General features: G+C 38.8%; 1 protein-coding gene across 1 annotated transcript in view; it reads left to right on the top strand.

Moving 5' to 3' along the window:
* The window catches only part of LAMA2 (laminin subunit alpha 2), a 252,727-nt gene that overhangs the window by 131,136 nt on the left and 103,946 nt on the right, over window positions 1-17,645 (top strand). Inside the window, exons 20-24 of the mRNA XM_054279037.1 lie at window positions 1,009-1,115; window positions 5,795-5,975; window positions 9,287-9,423; window positions 11,831-12,064; window positions 15,664-15,807. Coding sequence (XP_054135012.1) covers window positions 1,009-1,115; window positions 5,795-5,975; window positions 9,287-9,423; window positions 11,831-12,064; window positions 15,664-15,807 — 803 coding nt within the window. The remainder of the gene's footprint in view (window positions 1-1,008; window positions 1,116-5,794; window positions 5,976-9,286; window positions 9,424-11,830; window positions 12,065-15,663; window positions 15,808-17,645) is intronic.

Genomic DNA, 17,645 nt, shown 5'->3' with positions numbered 1-17,645 from the left:
GGTGTAAAATGTGGATTCATTCCCCTATGAGGGGGGGGAAAAAGTATGTGCAGGAACCAGCTCATGCTGATCAGTGACTGTGTGGTTATAGTCCCTGTGGCAACAATCACATTCCTGTTCTCTACAGCAAGAGCTAAGGGTTTTTTTCAAAATCTCTGCATGCCAAAAGGGTTGAAGAACACAAAGGTTCTTGTGGTTGAAGAACATAAAAGGTTCTTGTGGTTGAAGAACATAAAAGATGGTAGACATCTTCCCCAAAATTTGTCTTCTCCTAAAGAAGAATTTAAGAGCCAGAAGCATCGCTGTTTTCCTCAAGAAACAGCTTTTTCACTGCCTTTTTTAATCTTCAGGAAAGCACTGTGATGAGTTAGGTTGGTCAGTTGGGTTACATTTCCTCTGGGAACTGTGATGCTGTTGCTGAGACAGAAATCCTGCAGAGTCATGGTAGCAGATAATCCTTGGTATATTTTTCAGTGCAGCTTGGGGCATGAGAGCATTGCTGTCCCTGTATAATGTCAACTTTGTACTGAGTTTGCAGCCTGCCAGCATTTCCTGACAACTACATGAACGGGGAGTGAACTCCAGGACAGCAGAACCAGCACATGGTGCAGTAACACTCCCACTGGTTGGGGCTACACCCTGTACACACCTTGTGTAAGGGTCTGTACCATTTTTGTTTTTTTCTCTCAGCACTGCCCTTCCCTTCCTTGAGACTCCGAGTCTCTGGGCATGTACTTAGTAATCTGCCCTGCACATCCTGCTTTGATCTGAGAGGAGCATCTAAAACAAGCTGTTAATGGACTTGAGGAAAAATTTCTGACTGCAATAATTTGGAGGAAAATTCTGTATTAATATGGGCAGGTTAATATGTCAGTGTATGGGAGCAACACCTTCCTGCTTAACCCAGGCTGGTCATTTCTCAGGGTGGCAAAAGCTGTGCTGTAAACATTTGGCTATTAGATTTAGCTTCAGGGAACACACTGACATCTTCTTCTTCCTCCTCTGCAGCCTGCCACTGTCACATGAATGGCTCCTTCTCAGAGGTTTGTGACTCTCGGACGGGCCAGTGCGAGTGTAAAGCCAACGTCATCGGGCGCCGCTGTGACATCTGCAAAGTGAGTGACCAGAAATGGGCTTCCTTTCGGCTTTCTTCACTGCTTGTCTCAGCTAAATATCATTTACTTCTGGATAGACTTTTTCTGTTGTTTAATTTTCACTTTAAGAACATATATGGATTGCTCTTATGTAGAGAAAGGTTAAAATGATGGCTTTTTAAACATTTTCTAATAGTTTTCTAGAAGAGAATACAAGACATAGCATTTACATGCAATTAATGCATTTTAAGCCTCACTGTATCTATAAGTAAATTTGTATACATATTATATACTCTTCATATTTTGAATGTTTGATATAGAAAATTAGTTTAAAATATTGCAGCTTTGGGAGATAATTCCTTTATGAAGAAAGATGCAAAATGTCTGATAGCATCTGATGTTTATGTATTAAAAAAGCAGGGTGCTGGTTTCATTCTGCTGGAATGTTCTGCCTTCATGTTTTTTTCTTAGGGTTTCTTCTTTTATTGTCTAAACAATGTATTATTTTTGGTGAAAGTGTTTTTTGCCTTGACATTGTTTTCCTGTCTCATAAATCACTGCAGAGAAATATTGTCTCATAAACTTTCACAGAGTTTTCTTCAGGCAGCTAAGGAATATGCTATAGTCAGCTACACATTTCTCTAGTTCAACATAAGGACTTATGAGTTAGGCCTATGTCCTCAGAACACCTTCACCTGTGTGTAATTTAAAGGACATAAATAATTCTGCAGAAATCAAAAGGATCTTTTTCACTCTTTAAAATGATGTAATTTCTGAAGTGGTTTGCTCACACTCCATTTTCAATGGTATTTAAAGAGTCTGTTCAAAGAAAATTTGCTGCTATCAGTGGAATTTTCAGATTGCACAAGGTACCCAGCAAACATCTCATTAATACAATACTGGTGATTAATTGGAATTAATCTTTGTTTACTTCAGTGCTTACTCCTGTCTTTATTTCTGTACCCTTTTATGTGGTGTAATTTTCTTATCTTCACTTTCTAACAGTGTTTACTTTTCATTCTTCAAGCCCAACTACTTCTGGGCCCCAGAAAAGGTGTTTTGTATACCCTGCGGCTGCAGTGCTTTAGGATCTGTGTCACTGCAGTGTGATGTGTTGGGAAGATGTGTCTGCAAACCGGGATTCATGGGCAGACACTGTGAAATCAGCAGACAGGTGCCTCAGTTGCAAGAGAATGCGGGGAGCAGTCAGCAGATCCGAGTGCCCCCGCGGAGGTGGGGCGCCGGCAGTGCCAGTGGGTGCCCACGAGGCGCCTACCGGCCGGCAGCTCTGGTAATGGCAACCCGCTTTGCATGGGCTCAAGTCTCCTGTTCGCTTGTGTTTGGAGCTCACACAGATTGCTTGGGTTTCTCATTTTTAATACCCATGTTACAATATAAGAAATTCTCAAGAAGCTGACAGGCTCGGAAGGCAAACGGCATTTTAGGATGCTTCCCCAATCCTAAGGGCTTCATCTTGCAAGTGCTGATATCAGCGCGAAATCAAATTTGAGAAATCAAATCAAATAAGTCCCAAAACAGCACCATCCACAGCAGTATGCACAAAATGCATGGGAGATGTACATAAATCAATGGAATCAGTGGGATTTTCTTGGACTTTGCAGCATAAGACTTGCTTTTCTAACAATTCAAGAATCAATAGCTTAAGGAGGTTGCAAGAAGAATCAGCCCCAGAGGCAAAGAGTTAAAATCTAATTTTAAAATATTGAACATAACTGGTGTCAAAAGTTCTCATTAGTGAATATTAGCGAAAAGTTCTCAGTTACCTGAGCCATTTTTAACTCAGTGCAGTGCCACTTTTGTGAATGTAATGCCCACAATGATAGGAGTGTTCATTCCTTATCACAGACCAGCAAAGCAACTTATTTCCTAAAATTAAGTAATTATGATACAACTGCTTCTAACAGAGCAGTATTTTAGGAATCTTGTTTGTCCTCCCTGCAACTGAAAACCCACATTTACCACACTGTTTGAAAAATACCTGGCAGTGTTTTTCATCCTCAGCTTGACTCGGGGACCCATGCTGTATTTGTTCATATAGACTTCCTTGGAGAAATTAGTTTTTTTCCAATTAAAAATGTCTTAGGTTACTGTGTTGCCCACACAATAACTGATGGGGACACAATATAATGCCATATTCAGAAAGTTCAGTATATTTCCTAATTGTAGTCTAGGATCTTATCTCTTGTTCAGTAAATGTGATTCTTAGAATTTCTGTGGGTAAGCAAACTTTGCTGAGAACTTTAACTTGGGGTTAAAGTTTGCATGACTGACCAAAATGACACTGTGTGCAGCCCTCCTCACAGAATGCAACCCAGCATGGTGGTGGTCCAGTTTAACACAGTGTGGAGTGCTGATATCAGACTTTTTCTGACTGTTGCCCATATAAACAGAATTTATTAGATCCTAGTAAACTTTATCTTGAGAACTGACATGCATGCTGTGCATTGGTTACTTCACTGCATGAATCTGAATGTCTGTCTTGAGATTGTGTGTATTCACATTTCTATGTTTCTTCCTGTGTAAAAGAAATCTTTAGAGATAGTCAAGTATTTTATTGAATCTTGAGTTTAATTAAATGAGTTTCACTACCTCTTTCTCTCTGATATGCCATGTTTTGTCAGAAGTATGAAATTTGAAAAACATTTCAATTCAAGTTTGGAAATGAAAATCAGTGTAATTCTTTATTACGTGTATAATCAAGCATTTGCTTAGGTTTGTACGATTTCCAGACCAAATTCTGACCATAGATGCGGTCCTGTATTCTGACACCTATCAGCAGATTCTCTGCCTGAGTGGGGAACTTCTGTATTAACCTCAGAGATCAGATTTCAGGACCTTTCCATGGAAAGCTTCTGAAGTTTCAGAGAATTCACCAATACAAAAGATTAGTTAGATTTCTACTGTAGAACAAATCCATATAAAATAGTAGTCATAAAATCGTTAAGGTTGAGGACTTCCAAGTTTATTGAGTCCAGCCTTTGACTGATGACCACTTTGTCAACTAGACCATGGCACTAAGTGCCATGTCCAGTCATTTCTTGAATGACTTCTCCACTACCCTTTGGTAGTGGAGGTAGCCTTCTCCAATAGCTGACCACCCTTTCAGTAAAGAAATTGTTCCTGTTTTCCGACTTGAGCATCCCGTGGCACTGGCTGAGGCCATGTTCTCTTGTCTTGTTGCTGGTTCCCTGGGAGGAGAGGCTGATTCTCACCTGACTACAGCTCCTTTCAAGGATTTGTAGAGAGAAAAGTTTCCCCCTGAGCCTCCTCTTCTCCAGGCTAAACACCCCCAGCTCCTTCAGTCATTCCTCATAGACCTTGTGCTCCAGACCCTTCACCAGCTCCATTGCCCTTCTCTGGACAGGCTCCAGCACTTCAGTGTCTTTTCTTCTTGGAAGTGGCCCAGAACTGGACACAGCACTAGTGCTTAGTACAGAGGCACAATCACTGCCATAGTCAAAGCCAGCACAGTTCCATTGATTTGAAGATCTACTGGTTTATTGTTGGTAAAAATTTAACACTTCATGCCTGAATCCCAAAGTAGCACATTATAAATTAAATATTTTTCACTTTGTTCCATTTATATTTATTAGCAGTGATCTTTTTAGTATCTCATTTTTAACATCCTGCTTTTCTATCAAACTCGCTGATAGATTTTATTATTAATGTTGTAATGTCAATTTCAAATGAAGTTATTAATATGATTTGGATTTCGGTGTACACTAAAAATCATCATGCCTGAAAAACAGGTAGAGAAGTACTCCCATTTTAAAGCACTCTAGCTCAAGACTGAGTTTGTCATTTGAATATCATCTGGTTTGTTCCAAGGAGCCTCTGTTGGTTCATGCAGTGAATCTCACGAGGTCTTCTGCTTGAAAGCTTTGTGCAGAACTCTGTATCACAGTATACAAATGAGTGTGTGTCTTCCCTTCTTTACTTTTTGCATTTCACTAGTGAAGTTAAGGAGGAAATTTCTTACTAGAGTTGATAACATCTACTCTGGTTCTGTAGAAACTTTATATTGATTACTGCAAAAAAAGAAAGAAAAGAAAAGAGAAGAGAACCAGAGGCCTAATCCAAAGACAGAGTTTTTTTATTTTAAAAAAAATCCTCCTTATTTCTTTGTATTGTACACAAGTACACTATTTCTATGTTCTTCTAAAGTTATTCCTATATATCATTCTAAAGAATTGCCCTTAAGTTACTGTATACAGATATTGCCTTTGTTCAGAGGAGATAAAATGTAATTCAGAGGCTTTCCAGTTGAATCGATCACCATTTATAGCTAAGAATTTGAATGCACTCTCTTAGCAACAAACTCTTGCCTGACATAGCCTTACAACCAGAGATGGGGTATGTTTTTTGTATGTATTTATGTGCTGACATACCTTCCATTCAAAGTGAGAGCTGTGCTTAGGCAAACAGCCTCATAAGAAAGATGTTACATTGCAGAACATTCATTACAGCATCAGATAACATTCTGAAATCTTTATTCTTTCTCAGCAGTGTAGAGCATTTCGTGTCCTTGCTCTAGGGTGTTACCACTACAATTTAACCTGGTAAAAGCAGTATTTCAGTGAGGAAGAGGAAAGAGCAACACACTCTCCCTACACTCTCAGCTTTTCCTCTTTTCTCCTGGTAATCATTCCGTGTACTAACTGCTCTTCACTCTGTGGCAGCCTGGAACATTTGGCTTGCAGTCTTCCAGAGGATGCGTTCCCTGCAACTGCAACTCCTTTGGTTCCAAGTCCTTCGATTGCGACGGGGACGGACAGTGCTATTGCCAGCCTGGAGTGACAGGAATGAAGTGTGACCGCTGTGCACATGGGTTTTACAACTTCGAAGAAGGAGGCTGCACCCGTATGTAAATATTTTCCACCCAAGCACAGATTGATTTGTTTCTTTATTTATGTATTTTTTCCTAACATTCTAGTTTGGCTAATTTTGGATTACATAACAAATTTTCCTGACCAGGGGCTTATAGACAGTCTTGTGCATCATTCACTTGACAAGGGTGATGATTGGCAAGAATGAAAGACCCAAGACATTTCTTCTATTTTATGAAGATTTTATGAATTTTATTTAATTTAGAAGGAACAGGAATGTCATTTACTCCATGTAGTGTCTGCCAAAAAAACTCCACAAAGTTCCTATAATTTAGTTAAGAGTATCATAGAACTCTGATTAAGTTTTTTTGCCAAATCACATAAACTTGTAGGGATGTAAAAGGAAAACAACAAAACCACAAACTCCCTTTGCTTCTAGTTTTATCCCAAACTTTTCATTGTTCTCATATGGTTGTTCCTCTTTAATTACTGCAATCATTTCCTGCAAAGTAATATTTAATTGCTTACTTGAACTTTATGTGTACAAGAAGATCTTTAAGTAAAACTATCGGCTATATCCCTTGTGTAAGCACATGGAAAATCTCCTTTTCTAGATGCTGAAACTCCAGCATTAGACATAAATATATCCAGCCACCTCTTTACCTTTATTTTTTTTCCTTTTGGAAATCAGGTCAAAGACTGAAATGAATGCTTCCTATCCTTGAAGTAGTGCAGACTGCTAAATCAAAAAGAAGCCAATCAATAGGTTTCTTCACAGGGAAATATCCATCTTTCCTGATAGAACTGTGTTTTTCAAGTCTCAGAGATTCATTTATGTGTGATCACAGGACACATAGATAGTTGTCTAGTGTGACTGACTGCTGGGGTGCCAGAATGCTTTTATTTTTCTTTAGGTATAAAGTAGATTTTTTCCAGAAGCAGAAATCACAATGTCTCATAATCCGTTCTTGCTCCTTTCCTATCCAGAAGGGCAGCACAAGTAACAAGTTTAGCTTTCTGCCTTTTCTTGCTCTTTTTTTTAATGGAAGGAGCATCAAGGCCTTGAGACCCATATTTGGTCAGCAGAATTTAGTTTTACTTTTAGTGTGGATAAACCTTAAAACAGGCTGGATTATAGGTTATGTTTGAAAATGTTGGCTCTATGGTGTTATCTCCCATGGGAATGAAGGTTTCAAAAACACCTAGAGGTTTGAAAAGTTCAGATACATAGGCACCTTGGAAAAGGGAGAGATTGTTCCCAGGCTCACTGATGAGAGAGCTTGAAATAAAATGCAAATGATAACTGCAGTCCTAAAGCCTTTAGCAATTAAATGAAGGGCAAAAAATTCTGTCGTTTATGATTAGCATCTTATTCTAACATTCCACCTGTTAAAAGCACATCACCATTGTGAAACACAACAAAATGTTGATAACTACAGTTGGGGAAGGAAAATGAGAGGGCTATTAATGAAATTGCACATTAAAATTTTAATTGCTCTCTTGGCAAAGTTTAAAATGACAGGGTTTAAGAAAAAGCAATGAAATGGTAAAACACTGTAGATTCAAGTAACATTTTAAATATAAATGTATTGGCCTGTGGTCATCAAACATTTAAAGCAACAGCAGCACCTATAGATGTTGAGAAATCTCAGAATTTTGAAAGTTCCAAAATTAATAGAACAGGTGGACCGGAATTCTGTCTTCAATGTGCTCATTTTTCCACATTTATTTTCAGTAGGCTTCTTATGTATTCCTTCAAATGACAAAAAAAAAGAATTAAATTATGAATCACAAAGAAAATCAGAAATTTAATAGAAGTATATCAAATCATGCTGGAAGGAAAAGTACAGAAAAATTAATTTCATTGTGACAGTTAAGTATCAAATAAAATATTTGACCTCTTTTATCTATCATTTATCCAAAAGGAATATAATTTGATTTTTTTCTTGTGCAATATAAATCTATAAAGCCTAAAAACCCGCTGAAAGCATTGTCAGTGTTGACATTCTATCAGCAGAGATACAAAAGAGGTTTCTATTTCACTGTTGCTTTCAACTGTTGTGTTGTTTTTTTCCCTCTTATTTTGAAAAATAATTACAAAAGTAAAAATAGGAAAAACATTTGAATATCTGCTTCCCCTCTGTGTCTTTTTAGCCAATTTTGTGCAAGACCTGTAAGCCCATAAATGAACTGTCACAACTGAAAACCTCAGTTTCCCAATGAGATGCATTCTGAAACTTCAAGCTACAGTGTGTGAAAATATTTTAAATAGCATGCAGTACATTGTGTTCCTGCCATGAGGCAAAACTTGCTATCTTCTTTGCATCAATTTTCTTATCTTGAAGGCATTGGTGGGGGAAAAAAAAGGTCAATTCTTATTTGAACTGTAGATAGGAGTTCTATATTTGCACATCCCTTGTTTTCTAGTTTCAGTCTGAATTGAAGTATTTCACAGTAAAGGCAGTGAACATAAATTAAACCCCCGGTAAAAAAGTTACACTGCCCTTTAAACACCTCGAGGAACAGGTTATCATGCAGAGAGTCAGTTTGCTTATGGTGCTTTTGTCTGACCTCATGGGTTATGTGGATGGTGGGTGTGAAAACAACACACACTGGTTCTGCTCTTTTAATCACTTGTGTGTCTTGTGCCCCTTAACTACTTGTCACTTACACACCTTGAATCTGTATTTGCCACCAATGAGTTGTTTACTTCTGGAAGCAATTCCAAACCTGAAGTATTTTTAATTTTGTATAATCTGCAAAGAATTCCAGTTTCCCATGGAGAGGAAACATCAGTTTGTTGATGTCCTCCCAAGGCAGACGATTTGTAAGCTGAAAAAGAAGGAATAGAAAGGGAAAAAGAAACCTAAACACCTTTTTTGCCCTTTAAGGAAGGTCTCTTTAGAGCAGCAGAAATTTCAGAAGGTATTTCTCAGTTTGGTATAAGAGGTTAAATAGGCTGCAAATTCCCTGCATAGATGGCTCAGAGACCCTCAGGTGGCCTCTTAGAGGAGACAGCACGGGCCCAGAAATTGTATAGCAGCATCCTGCAGTTACATCGGAAAGAGTGCACCATCTCAGAAGTCTGAACTTCTGAAGTTGGTGCCTTTATTTTTCCCATTCTCTTCTCATTGCAGCTACTTCAACCACAGTTAACCTGTGTTTCTCTGCTACTGGTTTTGGTTTCTCATGGTTTCCCTACATTTTCTGCCCCATCGTGTCCGCAGATAACTGAGTCCACTGTACAGTAAAAGAATGATCCTAACCCCGTTAGGGTCTGCTCTCCAAGTGTCACATAAAGGGATAACTTTTCCTCTGCTTTATTTTTTTCTGTCTCCCATGAAGCCTGCGAGTGTTCACGTTTTGGCAATAACTGTGATCCCGTCAGTGGACGCTGTATCTGCCCTCCCAATACTGTTGGAGAGATGTGTGACAAATGTGCACCAAATCATTGGGGCCATAACATTGTCAGTGGCTGCAAGGTGAGTGGATTTCTATTTTCTCTATGTCTGTTGTCTCTTTCACAGTAATTTATAGCTGGAACACAGTTTTTGGCTTGTAAATTGTGGTTCGTCTCCATATTGCAAGTTTTGGTGCAAGACTGGTGCAAATGTTGGCAATTTGTTACTGCTGCTGCACTACAGATCCTCTGTCTCAGGTATGCAGCCTGTAACACGAAACACCCTGTTAGTTCTGCTGTCAAACTGAGTCAGGGTCCTGCTTGAGCCTGATTTTATTTTATTATACCTGGGTTTTACATTATTGAGATTACCAGAGTATTGAATGAGGTATGTAGATGTGTATTTATAGGTAATCAGCAGTGCTTTTGGGGAGCAAATTTTCTTTGGCCTTAATGGTGACACCACTGGGAATTTGTACTCAAAGTTTGCTTGAGAAAGGCTTCAATTTGTGCATAAAAGACAGCAAGGAGAAAAGAAAAGAAACATCCACCTTAGTTGTAAATTGCACTTTATTCCCCTGTTCTTAAAGGGAAAATAAACCTTATCATTAGCCTTTAAATCCTTCTTATTCCAATATTTGACACAGAGTTAAAATATCTGAAGAGAAGGGAGAAGAAATGGGAAAACAATGATAGAATAACAAGGAGGCTATGAAAGCTGTTGTTAATGACCTTGAGTTTAGTGGCACAGTGTTCAGTTAAGGTTGAAAACTGGTGACAGTGGACATCATGGAAAGTTCAAATGCCTTCTTCCTCCCTGGTGTGCTCATTGATGATAAGGGATTTAATAGTACTGCTACAATTACTCCAGAAAATGATATCTTTTTGAAGCATAGTCATACACCATTAATACTTGTTCTTAAAAGGCTGTTAGTCATATAGCTCAGGCTGCAAAGCAATTGACAAGAATGATTTCTTTTTTGTATGTATGTAAAACTCCTGTGAAACCTCTGCAGTGCTGCTGTGATATAGACTCTTGGCTTCTGAAACCAGCCTAATGAGGTTTAAGACCTCTGTTTGAGCTCTGGAGTATATTCTCTGATTGTCTTTTATGCGAGCACATTAGTATGACAGTTCCATGGCACCATCTAAATTAATGATGATCTATCAGCCCACATCTCTTTCAGTATGTTGCTGCTAATTTCTGCAAAGTGAGATGTGAATCTCCTGCTTTGCAGTCTTTATAAAAGATTTCCAATCCAAGGCTGTTGTAGGTCTGACATAGAGAGCATTGTAGAAAACTGCATAAACCACACATAGCATCTGATTGTAATTTAGGTTTTGATATTGCACACCAAGATACTTCAGAGAATGGTGAACAATGTGCTTTCACAGCTTTGTGTTCAAATGCGTCTTGTGGAATAAAGTTCTTTCTGTCAGAAAGTTTTGGTTTTTTTAGGCTAGGTAGTCATCTTGCAGACTGTATATTTCCTGTATATATTCACCTTCTTTATAAGTGGTATTTTCAGATCAGAGGAAAGGTGGTCTAAGCAGTCATGTAATAAACAGTTTTGCTTAGAAACTGAATCCGCATTTTCTTCCTCTATTTTTTCAGCTTTTTGTCTGTTATTTTAGCAAGTCTATCCATGTCAGTTACTGTGGTAACCTGTACTGCTGGGACTGAGTTTTTTGCTGTAAGCTGAACTTCTCCATATGATATTCTGGTCACATCAGTGATTACAGCCAATGTCTTGTACTAACTGTGCAATGCTACCACAGTAATAGCACTGAGGGACCCTTCTGTTCTTTGGAAATCTGCAGTTTTCCCTGCTACTTTTGTATTCAATTTCTAGACACCCTGGAAAGTCATCTATTTCTATCCTCACTTGCCTGTGCAAGTCTTATTCTGTGAGGAAGTTTACTTCCAGATATTTCACATTACTAAATCTCTAGCCCTTACTGTGTAAATTACTGTCATCTAGGAGTCTTGTTTGTAGAAAGAGGATAGTTACCTGTCTGATAGATGAGTAATAGACATTGAACTAGATTCCTCTGGAACCACTGAACCCATTGCTCCTGAGGAGTTCCAGTTTTAGGAAAGTGTTCTGAGCATGCCTGCAGAGAATTTGCATACAAAATACTTCTTAGAGAGTGCTTGTAGTTCCTGAGTTAATTTTGTCCTCAAAGTATTCCAATATCCTTGACCCTTTTGGGTTTATTTCTTTTCAATGCCTAACTTATATATGGTAATATCTATAGAAAACAATCCCACCAGTGTTGTGAATGTATTTAGTGTAAATGCTTGACTCATGTTGAATAAAAATACATCACTGGCCTTATAATTTAAATATGTTATTTTTAGACAGTGGATATTCACTGCTGTATTTTATTTATAGATACTTAAAAGAGGTGAGTTGCTTTTTGGTTGGGTTTTGGTTTTGCTTTTTTCAGAAGCACAATTACAATTGCCTTGTTTCTCTCCTTTTCAGCCCTGTGAGTGCAGCCTCATTGGAGCCCTAAGTTCTCAGTGTGACTTAAATACAGGCTGTTGCTTCTGCCGCCCTGAGTTCTCTGGGGAGAAATGCACGGAGTGCAGGTTGGGCTACTGGAATTATCCCCATTGTGTGGCTTGTCAGTGCTTCCTGGCTGGGACAGATCCACAGAGCTGTGATGCAGAGGGGAGGTGCTCATGCATTGATCATTCTGGCCAATGCAGCTGCAAGGTAAGAAAATGAAGGTTGTAAACTCATCTTACAACTGCTGAGAAGTTTATTTCAGATTTCATTGGCACTTGCCCTTTCTTGTTCAAACAGTACGTGCAGAACTGTCTCCTTGGTTTTCATAGTGCATTTGCAAACTGATGTGGGAGGAGTCCAACGTAAAGAAAGACTTCAGGGTTTATCAGTTGCTTTTCCACATACTGACACTTGCCAGTATAGCATCCTCCTAGGAAGATCCTTAGCATCCTCTTTTTCCTCAATTTCTATTTCTGTCTATTCTTACAGAACGTTGCCAGTTCATCCCCACAATACAATTCTTGTTCAGATTCTGGGCACAATAAAAGCAAACACATCAGAAACCACAGTGTGCCACAGTGCTAATTCAAAGTACATTGACTTAAATGGAGTCAATATTCATCATTTCATGAGGAGAATTCACTGCAATAGTATCTGTTCGGAGTAGACTTCATGCAATTCAGGATCATTAAAGCAAAGACTTTTGGCATCGTCATCTGCAACATTCTTATTTGGAATTGTGCTTGGTAGAACAGCACACTTAGGTTGTTTGAGAGTTGGCTGGATTGCTGAGCTTACAGGGCACTAATTGGTGGTTTGATATGCAGTTGGTAGCCAGCAAGCAGATTATCCCTGAGCCAATACCTTCCTCAGCGACACAGATGACAGAATTCATGATCAGCACATTTGAAAATACTGCTGACTTGGATGAGGTTGAGGTTGACATGCTGAATGGTAGAATTACTGTCTAGAGAGTTCTTGAAAAGCCTGATGACTGGGAAAATAGAAAGGTCGTTAATTGGAGTGGAATGACCTCAAGAAACAGTACAGTTTGAGAGAAAGAAGCCTGAGTGGCAATCCTGCTGGAAAACACAATATAAACCAACCGTACAGTCTCATGGTAAATAAGGCAAACTGCCCACTGATCTGGATGCAGTGAGCACAGTGGCCAATGCAGCTGCAAGGAAGGACATCACAAAGAGCATGGTAAGCAGGGGAAAGGCTTTATCTACTCAGTGCTCTACTTTTACTATAGTTGGTGCTGGTAAGACTGCATTTGGAAATGATGTCCAGTTTTAGAGCTTGATTTGAAAGTGTTGTTGAGAAATTGAAGAGGATCCAGAGACGAGTCTCACAGCAGATGATTTGTGGGGATGTACTGAGAGAGCTGGGCTCTCTCTTAGGCTGAAAAAAGAGGCTAATAAGAGGAAATGCAATTACAACCTATTAGCCACTCCAAAGAGTAGTTGATGGAACAAAGTCCTTTCTGATGATGGCAGAAGATGTAACAAGGGACAACAGCTGCCAAAAGGAGCTTGGGAATTTTGGGTTGGACATGAGGAAAAAAAAAAGAATTATGCAGTAGTGGTTCACATTATACAGAAACATGTGAAATGTCCATTCTAGGAGATTTTCAAGAACTGGCTAGAAAGAGGCATGGGTAATGTGACCTAGTATTGGTGATAGTTATACTTCTAGGGGGAGGTTTTTAAAAGTGACCCCTAGAGATTCTTTCTGGATTTAGATTCATTCTTCTTCTTTAGGTCTGTATTGACACAATGAGATAGTAAATCGGGAGGATGAATTCAAATGATTGAATAGCCAGGTAATTATTTTGTTAAATGGGCAACAGTCACTTAATTCTGAGTTTCAAAACACAGAACTGTACAACAAATTAGGTTGGAAGTGACCTATGGAGGTCATCTAGTCCAGCACCTTATCTGAAAGACACTGCTGAGGCAGTACTTCCAAGCATGGGGAGAGATTTCACAGCCTCTTTGTCCAAACTCTTTGACCACCCTCCCATTTTTCTGGTATATTTGAACAGGAAACATTATGTTCTATTTCACAAGTACTGATTCATTTGACGATGACACTGTAAGAAAATGGAAGTGAGTTGACCACATGGACTGCCTGAATAAAACTCAGTGCTATTTGCCCTGTGCCAGCTTTTGAAATGCAGAAATGGAAGTATCAGTTCTTTCAGCCTCTCTTGATCCATGATAAGCAGCAGCCCCTCTAACCAACTCAGTGCCCCATTTCTGGATTAGGTCCAGCATGTCACAGAATTGGTCAGGTGGGAAGGGATCACTGGAGCTCATCTAGTCCAACTCCCCTGCTCAAGCAGGATCCCCTTGAGCATGTGACTCAGGGCTGTGTCCAGACTGCTATCTCCAGAAAAGGAGATTCCACAGCTTCGCTGGGTTGTAGTTTTTCTTGTAGTTCTTGTGAGCACTAAGTAGAAAATGTGGGGGTTCATGGCATTTTACAATGGAAGTGTTTCTTTGTTGATTCCTTTAAGGCTAATAACATAGCCTTTCTCTGAGTGCAAATAAACAGTGTATATTAACTGGTGATTAATGATAAAGAAGTGCAAGTGACATGAAAAAAAATTCAAAACAAGTAGAAATCACTATTTATGAGAGAAAATGGACAAATAATACTGAATTAAGTAAGCATTTTCCCCTCCAGAATTTTAACCTAAGGTTAAATTTAAATCTAGGGTTGGTTAATCTTTTGTGTAACTTTTATTGAAAGAGTTGTATATTGAAGAAACTAGATTTTTATAAAATGATAATAGATCCCATTTAAACCTGCTGTTACAGCTGCTGAAATGAGCTCTCAAAGGCTCAGGAACCTCATTGTCATCCCTGACAAAAAGCAGCTAAATCTAAGCTAAATGCAGTGTCAGTGTACACACATTTCTTGATAGAACATGTGGAAATGAGGGTTAAAACTGGTAAATCCTGAGGGATAATGTTGGTTTCTTGTATAAGCTTTGGAAAGTTGTTGGTTTTTTTGGTTGTTTTTTTTTTTTTTAATTGGCTTCTTCACACTAGTATCAAGAGAACAAAAAGGGTGTGTGGGGAGAAAAAGCCAACCAAGTGTTTTCATATTGGTGACTATTTTTCTTTTTAATACCTTGGTCTCAGTATGAAAATGGTTTTAAAAGGCTCTGCATAAATTATTGTGTATCTGCCCTATCTGGAATAGCTTTTTATTTGGACTAATTGAAAAATGAAAATAAAAGCCTTGACATTACAACAGTGAAACATTTCAGCCTTGTTAATACTGTTCAATGATGTGGAAAACAATCATGAAGAGGGGAAAGCTTTTCTCTTCAGAATTTCCATTAAAATACGTTTCTCAGCAAGAACATTTAGTGCTGTACCTTAAATATCTGAACACGTCAATGCTAATTCCTATTAAACAGAAGGCTTGATTAACATGGGCAATTTCAGAACAACTTATTTTTCTTATCTTATCAATCAGTTATTGAGCATGTCATGCCCAAAGTGCCTTTTAATTTTTCTGTGCTTACAACTTTCAGTGTGAAACCAGCAGCTATTGCTCAGAGCTACTCAGTGGATACAAATGCAAATGCCTTAATTACATTAATTACATATGTTTGCATACACACGTGATAAGAACCTGGAGAGCTCCTTGAATATTTCCTAAAGCTTATTATTATTTCTTGCTGCACCCTGTTATTATCATTACAGTAGGATTTTCTGTTTCTATCGCTACCTTGAAATAAAACTTGATTTTTTTTCCCCTTTTAAAAATACTCTCTCTCTCTCTTCCAGGTTAACGTGGAAGGTGTCCACTGTGACAGGTGCAAGTCTGGTACATTTGGTCTCTCTGCCAGAAACCCACTTGGCTGCAGCAGTTGCTATTGCTTTGGCCTGACTGCACAGTGCAGCGAGGCAAGGGGGCTGAGCCGCGTGTGGGTGAGTAGGAAACTGCTGAGCCATGTAATGCGATAATGTTGTTTCCTGCTGGCACCTTTTAGTCAGGCTCTGAGAGGTAGCTAGAAAATGGCCAAACATTTAAGCAATCACTTTCCTCTTCATGCTTTGAGGAGTGGTGAGAGCGGTATGTTCCATTAGACAATCAGGGTCAAGACATTAAAAGAAAATAAGTAGATAAGAAAAGGAGTGATAGGATAGCTGACATCCAGCCAAAGAAAAGCTATTAAACCCCAAGAAAGGGCAAGCTGGTCATGTGGGGAAATTATGTAGTCTAATGCATTGCAACATAATCCCTGGTACGTGATACACAGTTTACCCAGGTGTATTCAAGGGTCACAGGTGCTTGTTGTCCAGCATAAATTTCCCATAGTTCAGTTAATCTGTTGATTTTCCTTGTTGGCTTTGTTGTTTTGGTGGGGTTTTCTTTCATTTTTTAAAAAGAGCTTATTGAAGCTATATTTAAATTCAAGCACAGAGACGTATAATCCATCAGAGCAAACAAAGAGCTCTACACCTCTTTGTGGAAGAGGGCCTTGAGACCTATGCTGGACTGATAAATAAGGCAGACTGGATGTCTCCATTTATCTGTACAACAAACACAAAATACACATTGAGACAGCTGCCATGCCCGCTCCTCTGTTGCGTTCTGGAGGAGAGATTTCTAAAGGAAAAATATTCATTCTTTCCCCATGTATGGGCAGTCATATCCCTGCTTGAAAGAATGCCAACCATAGAAGGAATGTCTGCCTAATGCAAATCAGCCAAAGCCCCAGACTAGTCATGTACGAGCATCAGTTAGATAAGGATACTTTAGGCTGAAATCAAGTTAATCTCTCTTAATGTTATATGGATAGCACTTATTCTCCCCTTCACTGTTCAATCCTGTAGCACCTCTTTCCCTTCCCTGTGGATGAAGTGATTTATTATGATCTGACCCAGTTTTTCTCATTATTTCAGTTTTGCCCATCATATGCTGCTAGACTGGAGATGAAAGGCTGTAGAAGGCTGACAATTTGTAAAATTTAATCAAGTTCTGTAACAGCAACAGTTCTGGATAATTGTGCTTTGACCTTTGTGGCAGCACAAAGCAGAAAAAATTTAAACCTCCTGATTATTTTGTTTCTCTTGATTAATTTCCTTTTGTATTTATGTTCATATCTAAAAAAGTGTATGTCCATGTAGTATTTGGTACTCTCATCTATTTCAGAATTGATACGGCACTGAAAAATAGGTGAGACTCTGTTCTGCCAGCTGCTAGTGGCTATTTTGGGTACTCTCAGGTGCTTCAAATGGCATTAGACTTGTTTAAACAAGTAAATCCTGGTTTATATGACAATAAGGCATGGCTGATGAATGACCTGAAATTCAAATGTGTTGACCCTTTTCTTTGAATCTAAAGTATTAAACAGTAAAATACATCTGTGATACAAAATCACTAAACTCACTTAGGACTGGCAATATTAGGTGTCCTTCCATGTGTCATCAGTCCATAGATGCTGCTATAAATGGAAATGCCAGGATACTGAAAGTACAGTGCAGGGTTTGGTTGATTCCTCATTACCTGACTCCTGTCTCATCACCAATTTGTTGACAGTATCACTGTTACCTGTATTTGTTTTCTTTGTCTTCCTCACTCTTTGGGAGAAAGCAGTATTGATACCAGCCCTTTGCATCTGTTCAAGGATCTCACATTCGCTGAGATCCTTCCATTGGCACAGAATTACTAAGACTCTTACTACAGTTTTTGATCAAAATAACGATTTCAGTATAATGCTAATGAGAGTTTGTCAACCAGTCTAAGAAAATTACAAGCACAT

This window comes from Melozone crissalis, unplaced genomic scaffold, assembly GCF_028551555.1.
Source record: "Melozone crissalis strain CALT ecotype California unplaced genomic scaffold, PUWL_Pcris_2 ptg000027l_1, whole genome shotgun sequence".
Classification (NCBI taxonomy): Eukaryota; Metazoa; Chordata; class Aves; order Passeriformes; family Passerellidae; genus Melozone; species Melozone crissalis.
The sequence above is the reverse complement of the archived record's forward strand: the minus strand, read 5'-3'. Positions and strand labels throughout refer to the sequence as shown.